This window comes from Nycticebus coucang, chromosome 14 (genome assembly GCF_027406575.1).
Source record: "Nycticebus coucang isolate mNycCou1 chromosome 14, mNycCou1.pri, whole genome shotgun sequence".
Classification (NCBI taxonomy): domain Eukaryota; kingdom Metazoa; phylum Chordata; class Mammalia; order Primates; family Lorisidae; genus Nycticebus; species Nycticebus coucang.
The window spans coordinates 13,989,753-14,005,851 of NC_069793.1; the positions used below are offsets into that span (position 1 = coordinate 13,989,753).

At 39.0% G+C, this 16,099-nt stretch overlaps 1 protein-coding gene and 1 pseudogene across 1 annotated transcript in view; both read left to right on the forward strand.

The window, feature by feature from the left end:
• The window catches only part of LOC128564612 (glycine N-acyltransferase-like), a 42,336-nt gene that overhangs the window by 21,721 nt on the left and 4,516 nt on the right, over positions 1-16,099 (forward strand). The window contains exons 2-4 of the mRNA XM_053560096.1: positions 16-111; positions 13,995-14,102; positions 15,930-16,056. Coding sequence (XP_053416071.1) covers positions 16-111; positions 13,995-14,102; positions 15,930-16,056 — 331 coding nt within the window. The remainder of the gene's footprint in view (positions 1-15; positions 112-13,994; positions 14,103-15,929; positions 16,057-16,099) is intronic.
• LOC128564611 (glycine N-acyltransferase-like) overlaps positions 15,948-16,099 on the forward strand; it is a 30,088-nt pseudogene continuing 29,936 nt past the window's right edge.

Sequence of the window (16,099 nt, forward strand, 5' to 3'; positions counted from 1 at the left end):
TGCTTATCTCTCTAGGCGAAGGGACCCTCCACGATGTCACTGCTGCAAGGGGCCAAGGTGCTGCAGACGCTGGAGGAAACCTTGAGGAAGAGCCTCCCTGCGTCCCTAAAGGTGACTGTGGAAAAGTCTGAGGGGAGGAGAGAAGAGAAACTTGCTGGGAAAGACACACAGAGACCAGCATTTATGCAGCACCTGTGTTCAGCCAGGCGCCATGCCAGGTTTCTATCACTTAATTTGCATCACCTCACTACAAGGTCTCTGGTATCCTGTTGGTGTCATTGATGAGAAAATGGAGCCTCAGCGAAGTTACCTGCTCGCTGTCTCACAGAGAGGGAGTTGCAGTGGTAGGATAGGAGCCTGGGAGTGCCTGAGCCCAAACACTGCCTTTTTCTCTGTGCTAACTCGAAAATTAATTCCTTGTTTCTTTCTAAGAAACATCTATGAAAACACTAGATGTTTGACCAGAGATTTCCTCCAAAGTTGGCTGTGACTACATATTAATATTTACTGTGTTTAAGAATATTTGCTAGGGGAGAAGTTAACCATCATGAGTCTTCTTTGAAGTTTAAAACAGGTCAACATTTCTTTTGATTTAAATTTCTCAATTGCTCTGAACCTAATGCATATCAGGCTATTTTGGATCTGGGTCCCAATATGTCTCTTAACCTGGTACAATTGATTAGAAATCTCAAAATCGAATACAATGTACACAAACAAATGCCTACATCTAAAACTATGGGAGGGCAGAGCTAATGACATATTCGGATCCTTGCTTGCATTTTTCTTTGGGAGCAAAAGGGATATGTTCCACTCCAGGGGAAATACAAATACAGTCTAGTGTGGGGGTTGGGGGAGAAAGAAAGAGAGTGAGAGGGAGAGACAGAGAATCTATTTAGAAGACAATCATTTGTAGATTTGTTTTGTCTTTATAAGATATTCCTTAAAAATTCACACATTTCAGATAAATACCTTCAACTTCCTCGTTCCCTAGTATGTTTTGTTATTCCTCTCTTTCAGTATGAAAGAGAAAATACTATCACCCTTTTCTTTATAGGTCATATGATTTTATTTACTTTCATTGGAAATAAGTTAATTATACAAACTGAACTTGGTTCTTTACTAACAAAACAAATGTCTTCAAATCAACTAATCTGCAACTAAAGTCACTCATCTCAGTAGAACCTAAGAATATTACCTAATATTTACCTGCCCTCACATGACAACCTTCAAAATACGTACAATTTTCCAGGGAGATAGTGAATTTTTCTTGGAGCTTACATCAGTTGCACCCTCTCTGGATATTTGCCTGAATTATTATGATAAGTGTCTCTTTTAAAAATTCCCTAGTCTAAAAGATTTCCTCAGTGTTCTGTGACATAGAAATTTATCATTTAGGCTTGGCACCCGTAACAGTGGTTACAGCACCAGTCACATGCACCGAGGGTGGCGGTTTAGAACCCAGCCAGGGCCAGCTAAATAATAATGACAACTGCAACCAAAAAATAGCCAGGTGTTGTGGTGGGCACCTGTAGTCCCAGCTACTGGGAGGCTGAGGCAAGAGAATTGCTTAAGCCCAAGAGTTTGAGGTTGCTGAGAGCTGTGACACCACAGCACTCTACTGAGGGTAACATAATGAGACTCTGTCTCAAAAAAAAAAAGAAAGAAAGAAATTTGTCATTTAAATGTCTCTTAGTACTGCCCTTAAGTGGAGCTCAACCTCCTTGAAAAAACTCTTGGTGGTTCCTAATGGTCCTTTCTTGAAGCAAGTCTGTGGTGAGATAAAATATTTTTCTTGGATCCTCAACATTTATTAAAAAATAGTATTCCTGGAGGACGGCACCTGTGGCTCAAAAGAGTAGGGCGCCAGCCCCATATACCAGAGGTGGCGGGTTCAAACCCAGACCTGGGCCCAGCCAAAAACTGCAAAAAAAAATAGCATTCCTGGACCAGTCAAGGTGGCTCATGCCTATAATCCTAGCACTCGGGAGGCCGAAGTGGGCAAATTGCCTGAGCTCATAGGTTTGAGACCAGACTGAGCCAGAGTGAGATCCCATCTCTAAAAATAGCCAGGTGTTATGGTGGGCACCTGTAATCTCAGGTACTTGGGAGGCCGAGGCAAGAGAATTACTTGAGCCCTATTGTCTGAGGTTGCTGTGAGCTATGATGCCATGGCACTCTACCAAGAATGACAAACTGAGACTCTGTCTCCAAAAAAAAAAAAAAAGCATTACTCTTTTTTAATGACATGTTAAATATATACATTTTCCTCTAATAGAAAGCTAGAAGAATTGTGTGCCTGGTGTTTCTAATGAGGTTTAACTTAGAATTCACATTTACTTATTTACTGGAGGCCTAGTTGAGAAAATGTCCATCCATTCTTCCAAATATTAGATGGTAAATACATTTTATTTAAGATGTCTGATCCAGATGATTCAACTCATAGTAGGTGTATCATTATGTTCCGACCATTATATTCTGAGTTTAGCATGGGAAAGAAAAGGAATTTTAATTAATTAGGCCATGGTGAAAGAATAACATTTTCAGATTTTGCAATGGATAATATTGCAATGTAAATATATTTTAACAGGCCCAGATACAAATGTGTTAAAAGGCAACCTCTGTATTTTGCCCTAAATTTACTGAATTTCTATATTAAACCTCCAATCATGGTTGAAACTGAATAAATTCAGATAAACTCAGCTTAGAGACATTTTATTTTCCTTCTCTTCTCCGTGGTTTAACCTCAGTCATTCACATGGGGTGGAGGCAGCAGGAGGGAAAGATACTCAGATAGTCCTTGGTCATCATCTGCTCATGATGGACAACATTAAAGTGCATGTCACCATCTTTTTGATCTTTGGTCATTGGCATATTTCATGCTGGTATCTGCTGAAGCTTCATCTTCACAACTGTCCTGGGGTCCACGTTAACATCCATTGACTGTACTGTCCATTATCCAAGCCATAAGGATACTTGCATTCATAGGTTTGCTCTCATCCATTCTTCCACTTTGCTCTCTCTTTCCCCATTCATTCTCATTGTCTCTCTCTCTCTCTCTACCTCACTCCCTCCCTCCTCTCTCTCTCATCAAATGTGGGAAGAGTGGGATCCAAGGCCAGGAGAGGGGACCCCAAGCTCATCCTCTTGCACATTAGGCAATGACCTCTGCTGGCTAGTGGGAATAAATGGAACCTCTCTCTCCAGAGGAAAATGTAGAAATACATATTAAAGGGTTTTTCTTTTTCTTTTATTTTATTTTTATTTTATTGTTAAATCATAGCTGGGTACATTAGTGCAATCAAGGGGTATAATGTGCTGGTTTCATATACAATCTGAAATATTCTCATCAAACTGTTCAACATAGCCTTCATGGCATTTTCTTAGTTATTGTATGTAGACATTTGTATTTTGCATTTAGTAGGTTTCCCCTGTAACCCTTCTAAGATGCACCGTAGGTGTGGCCCCACCGCTTACCCTCCCTCCACCTAAACCTCCCCACTCCCTTCCCCTCCCTTGGCCCTTCCCCATATTCTTGTGCTATAGTTGGGTTATAGCCTTCATGTGAAAGCTATAAATTAGCTTCATAGTAGGGCTGAGTACATTGGATACTTTTTCTTCCATTCTTGAGATACTTTGCTAAGAAGAATATGTTGGAGCTCCATCCATGTAAACATGAAAGAGGTAAAGCCTCCATCTTTCTTTAAGGCTTCATAATATTCCATGGTATACATGTACCACAATTTGCTAGTCCATTCGTGGGTCGATGGGCACTTGGGCTTCTTCCATGACTTCGTAATTATGAATTGGGCTGCAATAAACATTCTGGTACAGATGTCTTTGCTATATTGTGATTTTTGGTCTTCTGGGTATAAACCTACTAAAGGAATTATAGAATCGAATGGCAGGTCTATTTTTAGATCTCTAAGTGTTCTCCAAACTTCCTTCCAAAAGGAAGATATTAGTGTGCATTCCCATCAGCAGTGTAGAAGTGTGCCCTTTTCTCCACATCCATGCCAACATCTCTGGTTTGGGGATTTTCTTACATGGGCTACTCTTACTGGGGTTAGGTGATATCTCAAAGTAGTTTTGATTTGCATTTCTCTGATGATTAAGGATGATGAGCTTTTTTCATGTGTTTGTAGATTGTGCGTCTGTCTTCTTTAGAGAAATTTCTCTTCAATTCCTTTGCCCACCCTGAGATGGGATCACTTATTCTTTTCTTGCTAATACATTTGAGTTCTCTGGGGATTCTGGTTATTAAACCATTATCGGAGGTATAACCCGCAAATATTTTCTCCCATTCTGAGGGCTGTCTGCTTGGTTTACTTACTATGTTCTTGGCTGTTCAGAAGCTCTTTAGTTTGATCAGGTCCCAGTAATGTAGTTTTGATACTGCTTCAATTGCCTGTGGAGTCCTCCTCATAAAATATTCACCCAGGCCAATTCCTTCAAGAGTTTTCCCTGCACTTTCTTCAAGTATTTTTATAGTTTCATGTCTTAAGTTTAAATCTTTTATCCAGTGAGAGTCTATCTTAGTTAATGGTGAAAGGTGTGGGTCCAGTTTCAGTCTTTTACAGATCGCCAGCCAGTTCACCCAGCACCATTTGTTAAATAGGGAATCTTTTCCCCACTGAATGTTTTTAATTGGCTTGTCAAAGATCAAATTACGGTAAGTAGCTGGATTCATCTCTTGGTTCTCTATTCTGTTCCAGACATCTACTTCTCTGTTTTTGTGCCAGTACCATGCTGTTTTGATCACTATTGATTTATAGTACAGTCTCAGGTCTGGTAGCATGATTCCTCCTGCTTTGTTTTTATTTCTCAGTAATGTTTTGGCTATTCGAGGTTTTTTCTGATTCCATATAAAAAGAAGTATTATTTTTTCAAGATCCTTAAAATATGACAATGGAGCTTTAATAGGAATTGCATTAAAATTGTATATTGCATTGGGTAGTATAGACATTTTAATAATGCTGATTCTTCCCAGCCATGAGCATGGTATGTTTTTCCATTTGTTAACAGCTTCAGCTATTTCTTTTCTTAAAGTTTCATAGTTCTCTCTTTTTTTTTCTTTCAAAAATAATTTAATTAGTGATCTTTACAAGTTTTCTTTTTTTTTTTATTTTATTTTTTTTTATTAAATCATAACTGTATACAATGATATGATTATGGGGCATCATACACTCACTTCATAAACCATTTGACACATTTTTATCACAGTGGTTAACATAGCCTTTCCGGCGTTATCTCAGTTACTGTGCCAAAACATTTACATTCTACATTTACCAAGTTTCGCAAATACCCCTGTAATATGCACCACAGGTGTGATCCCTCCGATTCCCCTCCCTTTACCCACCCCACCCCTTTCCCACTTCCCCCTATTGTTAAGTTGTAGCTGGGTTATAGTTTTCATGTGAGAGTCCCAAATTAGTTTCATAGTAGGGCTGTGTACATTGGGTATTTTTTCTTCCATTCTTGGGATACTTTACTAAGAAGAATATGTTCCAGCTCCATCCATGTAAACATGAAAGAGGTAAAGTCTCCATCTTTCTTTAAGGCTGCATAGTATTCCATGGTATACATATACCACAATTTATTAATCCATTCATGGATCGATGGGCACTTGGGCTTTTTCCATGACTTAGCTATTATGAATTGGGCTGCAATAAACATTCTGGTACAAATATCTTTGTTATGTTGTGATTTTTGGTCTTCTGGGTATATGCCCAGCAGAGGGATTACAGGATTGAATGGCAGATCTATTTTTAGATCTCTGAGTGTTCTCCATATATCTTTCCAAAAGGAATGTATTAATTTGCATTCCCACCAGCAGTGCAGAAGTGTTCCCTTTTCTCCGCATCCACGCCAACATCTCTGGTCTTGAGATTTTGTGATATAGGCTAGTCTCATTGGAGTTAGATGATATCTCAAAGTAGTTTTGATTTGCATTTCTCTGATGATTAAAGATGATGAGCATTTTTTCATATGTCTGAAGGCCATGCGCCTGTCTTCTTCAGAGAAGTTTCTCTTCAAATCCCTTGCCCAGCCTGCGATGGGATCCCTTGTTTTTTTCTTGCTGATGCGTTTGAGTTCTCTGTGGATTCTGGTTATTAAACCTTTGTCAGAGATATACCCTGCAAATATCTTCTCCCATTCTGAGGGCTGTCTGCTTGCTCTGCTTACTGTGTTCTTAGCTGTGCAGAAGCTTTTAGTTTGATCAAGTCCCAGTAGTGTATTTTTGAAGCTGCTTCAATTGCCCGGGGGGTTCTCCTCATGAAATACTCACCCAGACCAATTTCTTCAAGGGTTTTCCCTGCATTCTCCTCTAGTATTTTTATAGTTTCATGTCTTAAGTTTAAATCTTTAATCCAATGAGAGTCTATCTTAGTTAATGGTGAAAGGTGTGGGTCCAATTTCAGTCTTCTGCAGGTTGCCAGCCAGTTCACCCAGCACCATTTGTTAAATAGGGAATCTTTTCCCCACTGAATGTTTTTAATTGGCTTGTCAAAAATCAAATAGCGGTAAGTAGCTGGATTCATCTCTTGGTTCTCTATTCTGTTCCAGATAACCAGAATCAAGTGGAAATGTTGAACAGACCCATATCAAGTTCAGAAATAGCATCAACTATACAAAACCTCCCTAAAAAGAAAAGCCCGGGACCAGATGGTTTCACGTCAGAATTCTACCAAACATTTAAAGAGGAATTAGTACCTATATTACTCAACCTGTTCCAAAATTTAGAAAAAGAAGGAAGACTACCCAACACGTTCTATGAAGCAAACATCACCCTGATCCCCAAACCAGGAAAAGACCCAACAAGAAAAGAAAATTATAGACCAATATCACTAATGAATATAGATGCAAAAATATTCAACAAGATCCTAACAAACAGAATCCAGCAACACATCAAACAAATTATACATCATGACCAAGTTGGTTTTATCCCAGGGTCTCAAGGCTGGTTCAATATACGTAAATCTATAAATGTAATTCAGCACATAAACAAATTAAAAAACAAAGACCATATGATTCTCTCAATTGATGCAGAAAAAGCTTTTGATAATATCCAGCATCCCTTCATGATCAGAACACTCAAGAAAATTGGTCTAGAAGGGACTTTTCTTAAACTGATAGAGGCTATCTACAGCAAACCCACAGCCAATATCATATTGAATGGAGTTAAATTGGAATCATTTCCACTCAGATCAGGAACCAGACAAGGCTGCCCATTGTCTCCATTGCTTTTCAACATTGTAATGGAAGTTTTAGCCACCGCAATTAGGGAAGAAAAGGCGATCAAGGGTATCCATATAGGGTCAGAAGAGATCAAACTCTCGCTCTTCGCAGATGATATGATTGTGTATCTGGAAAACACTAGGGACTCTACTACAAAACTCCTAGAAGTGATCAAGGAATACAGCAGCGTCTCAGGTTACAAAATCAACATTCATAAATCGGTAGCCTTTATATACACCAACAACAGTCAAATTGAAAAAGCAGTTAAGGACTCTATCCCATTCACAGTAGTGCCAAAGAAGATGAAATATTTGGGAATTTACCTAACAAAAGACGTGAAAGATCTCTATAAAGAGAACTATGAAACTCTAAGAAAAGTAATAGCTGAAAATGTTAACAAATGGAAAAACATACCATGCTCATGGCTAGGAAGAATCAACATTATCAAAATGTCCATACTACCCAAAGCAATATATAATTTCAACGCACTCCCTATTAAAGCTCCACTGTCATATTTTAAAGATCTTGAAAAAACATTACTTCGTTTTATATGGAATCAGAAAAAACCTCGAATAGCCAAGACATTACTCAGAAATAAAAACAGAACAGGAGGAATCACACTACCAGACCTCAGACTTTACTACAAATCGATAGTGATCAAAACAGCATGGTATTGGCACAAAAACAGAGAAGTAGATATCATAGTTCTCTTTATAGAGATCTTTCACATCCTTTGTAGGATAAACTCACAAATATTTCATCTTCTTTGGCACTACTGTGAAAGGAATAGAGTCCTTGACTGTCAGCTTGGCTATTGTTGGTATAAATAAAGGCTACAGATTTATGGGTGTTGATTTTGTAGCCTGAGACATTGCTGTATTCCTTGATCACTTCTTGAGGTCTGTTTTTTTTTATTGTTGTTGTTTGTTTTTTTTGTAGAGACAGAGTCTCACTTTATGGCCCTTGGTAGAGTGCCATGGCATCACACAGCTTACAGCAACTTCCAACTCCTGGGCTTAAGCGATTCTCTTGCCTCAGCCTCCCCAGTAGCTGGGACTACAGGCGCCCACCACAACGCCCAGCTATTTTTTGGTTGCAGTTCAGCCGGGGCCGGGTTTGAACCCGCCACCCTCTGTGTATGGGGCCGGCGCCTTACCAACTGAGCCACAGGCACCGCACCGCCCTTTCTTTGATCACTTCTAAAAGTTTTGTAGTAGAATCCCCAGTGTTTTCCAGATATATGATCATGTCATCTGCAAAGAGTGACAGTTTGATCTCTTCTGACCCTATGTGGATACCCTTGATCACCTTTTCTTCCCTAATTGCAATGGCTAAAACTTCCATTACAATGTTAAAGAGCAATGGAGACAATCGGCAACCTTGCCTGGTTCCTGATCTGAGTGGAAATAATTTCAATTTAACTCCATTCAATACGATATTGGCTGTGGGTTTGCTGTAGATGGCCTCTATTAGTTTAAGAAATGTCCCTTCTATACCAATTTTCTTAAGTATTCTGACCATGAAGGGATGCTGGATATTGTCAAAAGCTTTTTCTGCATCAATTGAGAGAATCACATGGTCTTTATTTTTTAGTTTGTTTATGTGCTGAATTACATTTATAGATTTACGTATATTGAACCAGCCTTGAGACCCTGGGATAAATCCCACTTGGTCATGGTGTGTAATTTTTTTGATGTATTGTTGGATCCTGTTTGTTAGGATCTTATTGAGTATTTTTGCATCAATATTCATTAGTTATATTGGTCTATAATTGTCTTTTCTTGTTGGGTCTTTCCCTGGTTTAGGGATCAGGTGATGTTTGCTTCATGTTCGGTAGTGTTCCTTCTTTTTCTATATTTTGGAAGAGGTTTAGTAATACAGGTACTAGTTTTTCTTTAAAGGTTTGGTAGAATTCTGACATAAAGCCATCTGGTCCTGCGCTTTTCTTTTTAGGGAGATTTTGTATAGTTGATGCTATTTCAGAACTTGATATAGGCCTTTTCAACATTTCCACTTCATTCTGGCTAAGTCTTGGTAGGTGGTGTACTTCCAAGTATTGGTCGAATTCTTTCAGATTTTCATATTTCTGAGAGTAAAGTTTCTTGTAATATTCATTAAGGATTTTTTGAATTTCTGAGGGGTCTGTTGTTATTTTATCATTACCATTTCTGATTGATGAAATTAGAGATTTTACTCTTTTTTTCCTGGTTAGTTTGGCCAAAAGTTTATCTATTTTATTGATCTTTTCAAAAAATCAACTTTTGGATTTATTGATCTGTTGTATAATTCTTTTGTTTTCAATTTCATTTAATTCTGCTCTGATTTTGGTTATTTCTTTTCTTCTGCTGGGTTTGGAGTTGGAATGTTCTTCCTCCTCCAGTTGCTTGAGATTTCCCATTAAGTTATTAACTTCCTCTCTTTACATTTTCTTGAGGAAGGCTTGCAGTGCTATAAATTTCCCTCTTAGAACTGCCTTTGCAGTATCCCAGAGGTTCTGGTAGTTCGTGTCTTCATTGTTGTTTTGCTCCAAAAATTTGGCGATTTCCTTCTTAATCTCGTCTATAACCCATCTATCCTTCAGCATAAGGTTATTTAGCTTCCATGTTTTTGTATGGGTATGCAGATTCCTGTTGTTATTTAGTTCAACTTTTATTCCATGATTGTCTGAAAAGATGCAAGGAATGATTTCTATTTTTTTTAATTTGCTGAGGTTAGATTTGTGGCCTAGGATGTGTTCGATTTTGGAGTATGTTCCGTGGGCTGATGGAAGAATGTGAATTCAGTTTTGTTGGGATGAAATGTTGTGTAGATATCTATTAAGTCCAGATGTTGAATGGTTAAGTTTAAATCTAAAATTTCTTTGCTTAGCTTCTTTTTGGAGGATCTATCCAGCACTGCTACAGGGGTGTTAAAATCTCCAACTACCATGGAACTGGTGGAAATCAAGTTGCTCATGTCTGTTAGAGTTTCTCTTATAAATTGAGGTGCATTCTGGTTGGGTGAATAAATATTAATAATTAAAATCTCATCATATTGAGTATTACCTTTAACAAATATGAAGTGTCCATCATTATCCTACCTTATTTTGGTTGGTTTAAAGCCTATGGCATCTGTGAATAGGATTGCAATGCCTGCTTTCCATTTGCCTGGAGTATAGATGACCATCCCTTCACCTTGAGTCTATATTTGTCTTTTAATGTAATGTGACATTCTTGTATGCAGCAGATATCTGGCTTGAGTTTTTGTATCCAGTCAGCCAACCTGTGCCTCTTTAGAGGACAATTTAAACCATTCACATTAATTGAGAATATTGATAAGCCTTTCGAGAATCCAGTGGACATTTTTAATCCTTTTGCGACTGTGGAAGTTGGAATTTGATCAAAATTTTCTGGGTGGGTTTACTTTTGTGGTGGAGGATTATGCTGGTCTTTATGGAGGATAGGTCTGAGAATATCCTGGAGAGCTGGTTTAGTTATGGCAAATTTTTCAACATGTGAATGTCATTGAAGTCTTTAATTTCTCCATCATAAATGAAACTCAGTTTAGCTGGATACAAGATCCTGGGTTGAAAGTTATTTTGTTTTAGGAGATTAAAAGTCGATGACCATCCTCTTCTAGCTTGAAAGGTTTCAACAGAGAGGTCTGCAGTTATTCTAATTTTCTTCCCCTTGTAGGTAATGGTTTTCTTTCGTCTGGCTGCTTTCAGAATTTTCTCCTTCATATTAACTTTAGTAAAATTGATTATGATGTGTCTGGGGGATGTCTTATTTGGGTTGAGTCCTGCTGGAGTTCTGAAACTGTCTGCTATCTGAATTTCAGAATCTCTTGGCATGTCGGGAAAGTTCTCTTTCATAATCTCTGTGCCTTGTGAAGCCACTTCATTGCTTTAGGGGATCCCTATAAGATGAATATTAGTTTTCTTCAGATTATCCCAGAGCTCTCTGAGAGAATGATCTGTTTTTTCCCTCCATTTCTCTTCCTTTTTGAGAGTTTGGGAGTGTTTGAAACCTTTGTCTTCAATGTCAGAAATCCTTTCTTCTGCTTGCTCCATTCTGTTACTGAGGGATTCTACTGTGTTTCTCAGATCTTTGAGGGCTGCAACTCTTGTCTCAATGTGTCAAAATCTTTGGTCATTTTGGTCTTTGAATTTGTTGAATTCTTGAGACATCTTTTGGGTTACTGCTTGGAATTCTAATTCGATCTTATTTGCTATCCAGATTTGAATTTGATTTCTGACATCTCAGCTATTTGTTTGTGCATGAGATCTTGTGCTGTGTCTGCCCCATTGATCCTTGGGGGAGTTGATCTACTCTGATTATTCATATTGCCGGAGTATTTCCATTGATTTCACCTCATGATTGTTTTTCACCTGTTGCCTCTGGCCGTCTTCAGAGTTGGGGAGGTGTCTCTCCAAGATTAGACCTCAGTGGGATCACTCTATTGTTGCTGGATCTTTGTAGGGAGTTACCCTGTGTACCTCCTCTGGGGCTGCCCCAGCCAGGGAGTTCTGCTTGTGGCAACAGCTCTGGAGTGTGACACACCTGGATCCAGCCTTGTGGTGGCGGGAGGGGGGAGGTTTGCACATGGTTCTGGGAGTGCCTGGTCCCCAGTGACTTTGGCATAGAGGGCCCAAGGCTCCAGCAGTCTCTAGCCAGAAGGGCACCTCACAGAGGCAGGGAGGGCACGTGGCTACCAGAGTCTCTGGCCAGACCAGTGGGCCAGTGTGGAGGCAAGGAGGGTACAGGAGGGAGAATGCATGGTTGCACGGCTCCCGGAGTTCCTGGTTAGGGCCTGCGTAGGCCTGGAGGGCAGCAGGTGTGTCACCACTCTTACAGAAGTCCGGGCAGGCACAGGTTATAGCGGGTCACGGAGCAGTTCTTACCAGGGTCCTGGCAGGTGCATGGCTCAGCTCGTACGGAGGTCCAGAGGGTGCTGGTCACGTGTCCCGGCACAGCTCTTACCGTTTCCAGGCAGGTGCTGATTGCGGGTCATGGCCAGCACTTACCAAGATCCTACCAGGATCCGGGCGGGTGCCTATCGAGGGTCGCGGCGCAGTTCTTCCAGAGGGTGCTGATCGCGGCCCGCAGCACAGCTCTTCCTGAGGTCCCTTCCAGAGGGTGCTGATCGCGGCCCGCAGCGCAGCTCTTCCTGAGGTCCCGGCGGGCACCGATCACGGGTCGCAGTCTAGAGCAGTGATTTTCGACTGGTGTGCTGTGAGAGGAACTGGTAGGTGGTCTCCGGGAGCCGGGTCACCTCCTCTGCCCCCGCGACATGGCTGTGGCCACCCAGCCAGGGAGCAGGGCCTGGTAGCGGGGCCTGGTAGCCACCAGACTGAGGTGGCAGGAGCACCGAGGCATGGCTGAGGGGACCTGGGAGGTCCACTGCTGCTGCTGCCACTGCTGACCCGACAGTGGCCACACTCATCTCCGCTGCCATTGTGGCGCTGCCACAGTGGTCTGTCCATATTAAAGGGTTTTAAATGTGTATATAACATTTGAAGCAGCATGTACCATTCTGGATGGACATTTTAAGAAAAGATCAGGTACCTATGCAAAGATTCCTATGAAAGCTCTTCAATGAAAAATGATTTGTTTAACTGAAAAGTTGAAAATAGCAGTAACAGCCATCAATTAGCAAATGACTACATGAACTATGGCCCATTCATAGAATGGACTTCTATTCAGCCAGTAAGAATAATTGAAAATTAATTTTTATGGTGATGAATACAGAAATCAGCTCACAAATATGTTCAGCAGGGAAAAATACCATGTGTCAGTACTTTTATTTTTGTGAAATCGTGTGTGTCTATGTGTACGAATAGAGAAAGTCTGGGAAAAGATATTAAACCCTACAATAAAGAATAGTGTTTATAAAATGATAAATTTATTGGTTTGAATTTTATTACACACATGTATGATTTATATCTGATGGACAGAAAAAGGTCTTCTCCTTCGAGGAAAGAAATATAAAAACGTAATTCATGAAGTTTGTTTGAACTAGATTCTCTAATTGACTCTTTTCTATAGCAAAATGTCATGAATTTTTTTCAGAAATCATTTAAATAATTTATTCTGAAACCTTTGATTATGAACTCTCCAGGACAGAGATTATCTCTTATTACATAGGCTTACATGATCCATACCATAACATCTAATGAAGTTTATTTAAAAAAAAAAAGCCTTCTTGTACTTAGAAGATTGGAGAAGAGAAATTCAAGAATCCAAAACATGGCTTCAAATTCTCGGTTGTAATTCTCCCAGAGCCAGCAGCCCGTTAGCATCATCCTTAGCAGTAGCCTTAACAGTGTACAAGGGGTGGTGGGGTGGTCAGGGCCAGACCTTACCAATGGATTTTTTTTTTTTTTTTAGTCAGAGTCTCACTTTATCGCCCTCGGTAGGGTGCCATGGAGTCACAACTCATAGCAACCTCCAGCTCTTGGGTTTAGGCGATTCTCTTGCCTCAGCCTCCTGTGTAGCTGGGACTATCGGTGCCCACCGCAATGTCTGGCTATTTTTTTGTTGTACTTTGGCCAGAGCCAGGTTCAAACCTGCCACCCTCGGTATGTGGGGCCAGCACACTACCCACTGAGCCACAGGCACCGCCCACCCATGGACTTTTTTGTATATATGTTTATTTTTAATTTCGGAATATTAGGGTGTATGTCATAATTTTATAGAAATAATTATTACCCTGATCAAACTGCACTTTTGCCACCCTTACCTCTAAGCTGACCCTCTCACTTCGTTGGAATTTTGTAGGTTTATGGGACCGTCTTCCACATAAGGCAGAGAAACCCATTCAAGCTAATGGCTTTGGTGGACAAGTGGCCTGATTTTAACACAGTGGTTGTCCGTCCTCAGGAGCAGGTAATGTACCAGGTGCAGAGTGAATAGTCTTTTATGTTCATATTTGCTTTAGGCTGCCATGTGCTTGGATATGTATTAGAACCAAGGCACACAGAAATAAATCCTAGTGATGGTCAACAAGTCTCTGTCCTCAAGAAGCTTAGAGTATTGAAGATAGACAGCCAAATCACAACTTGGTATAAAGTATGGAATGACAGAAGATGTCCAAGAGACAAGAATAACCCAAGTGACACCTGATTAAACTATGGAGTAGAAGGTGGAGGTTGCCAGGTAAAGGTATGTCTTGGTGGAGAGTTCATCTGAACTAGATTTTTGTAGGTAAATATGTTTTTGTCAGGATGACAAGAAAACACGGACACTCTAACCAAAGAAAATATCAAGGACAAAAATACAAATATGTAAAACAGAATAATGACTTCCAGTAACTAAATAAATAACAAAAATTATAATAACAAAATTATAATGGTAGAATTTCCATATACATTTGAGGAATGACTTGTAAGTTAGTGAAATATCTAATGCTTTCAAGGTAAAAATTTATAAGCTTATTTTGGAACATCAAAAAACAAATATTGTGCCTTTAATATAAAGTTATTTTAAAATCACTAATTTAAACATTATATGTTCATCTTTTGCATGGTAAGAACACTTAAAATCTATTCTCTTAGTAATTTTCAAGACTACAGTACATTGTTAATAAAAATCACCATGTTGCACAATATTTCTCTTGAAATCCTCCTGTCTAACTAAAACTTTATATATGTTACTCACATGTTCTCCATAAACCTATTCTCCTTAAAAACCCAGCCCCTGGTAATCACCATTGTAATCTTTCCTTCTATTAGTACAACTTGTGTTCCACTCCCCATTCAAGTGAAAGTATGTGGACTTTGACTTCTGAGTCTGGCATAATGTCCTCCAGAGAATATGTTGATTTGCTCAATGTAGCTATCTCAGAATGTATACATACGGTAATACAACCTACTGTGTTTGGAAAATACATATACGCTTTTATTCAACAATCAAAGGTAAAATAATAAATGAACAATATAGAACAGTAAGAAGTTTACATTAACAAGAAAAACTAAACACATAAAATTGTGTTTCTTTTGATTGTGATTTTAAGCAACAAAATTAGTCAATATCATTGCTCACTTGAGTGTGTTTTTGTGCAATGTTTTCCAACTATTTTAAAAATTTCTGATTTTATATTAGTTGTGACAATATATTCCCCAGCCTTCTTCCTCTAAATAAATGCATCAGCTTTTAAATAATTTAAGGAAATCTATGTGAAAAAATGACTTTTTTCCGTTCTGAAATTACAATATGTTTAACCATAGTTTTTTTTTACCAAAAGCATTCCTAATTGGTTTTCATCTTTTTTGGTTTCATTACATATTGATGATATTTTAATCCAGAGTATCTGTTTCACACTATCATGTTCATAGTTTGTGTGCTCTGCAAGTATTCCAACTGTAGTAAAACTTACTCCTTAAATAAAAGCATACCCTTGATCGTTGTTAATTTATTCTTCCTTTAGAGGAAGAGGAAGCTATAGAATGCTTTCTAAAGAAATCTGTCTTTAATTGGAACTTTTAAGGCAATGTAAGCATAAAGAACAGTATTATTCTAGAATTTTCCATAAAAAGGTGAATGGTTAAACTTCAGATCTTTATCTCATGAATTAAATGATTCAGAAATATCTATAATATACAAAAACTTATACTTTATTACTTAAATATATCACAATATAATGGAGTTCTTAAAAAAAAAAGCATCACAATCATAAAATAATGTGTTTTATTCTCCTTTTCCCAACAATAACAGAATATGGTAGATGACCTTGATCACTATACCAATACCTATCAAATCTTCTCCAAAGATATCCAAAACTGTCAGAAATTCCTTGGTTCACCAGAAGTCATCAATTGGAAGCAGCATTTACAAATTCAAAGTAAGTAAGAGAAATGGTTTGTGTGCTGACTCACTTCTGTGTT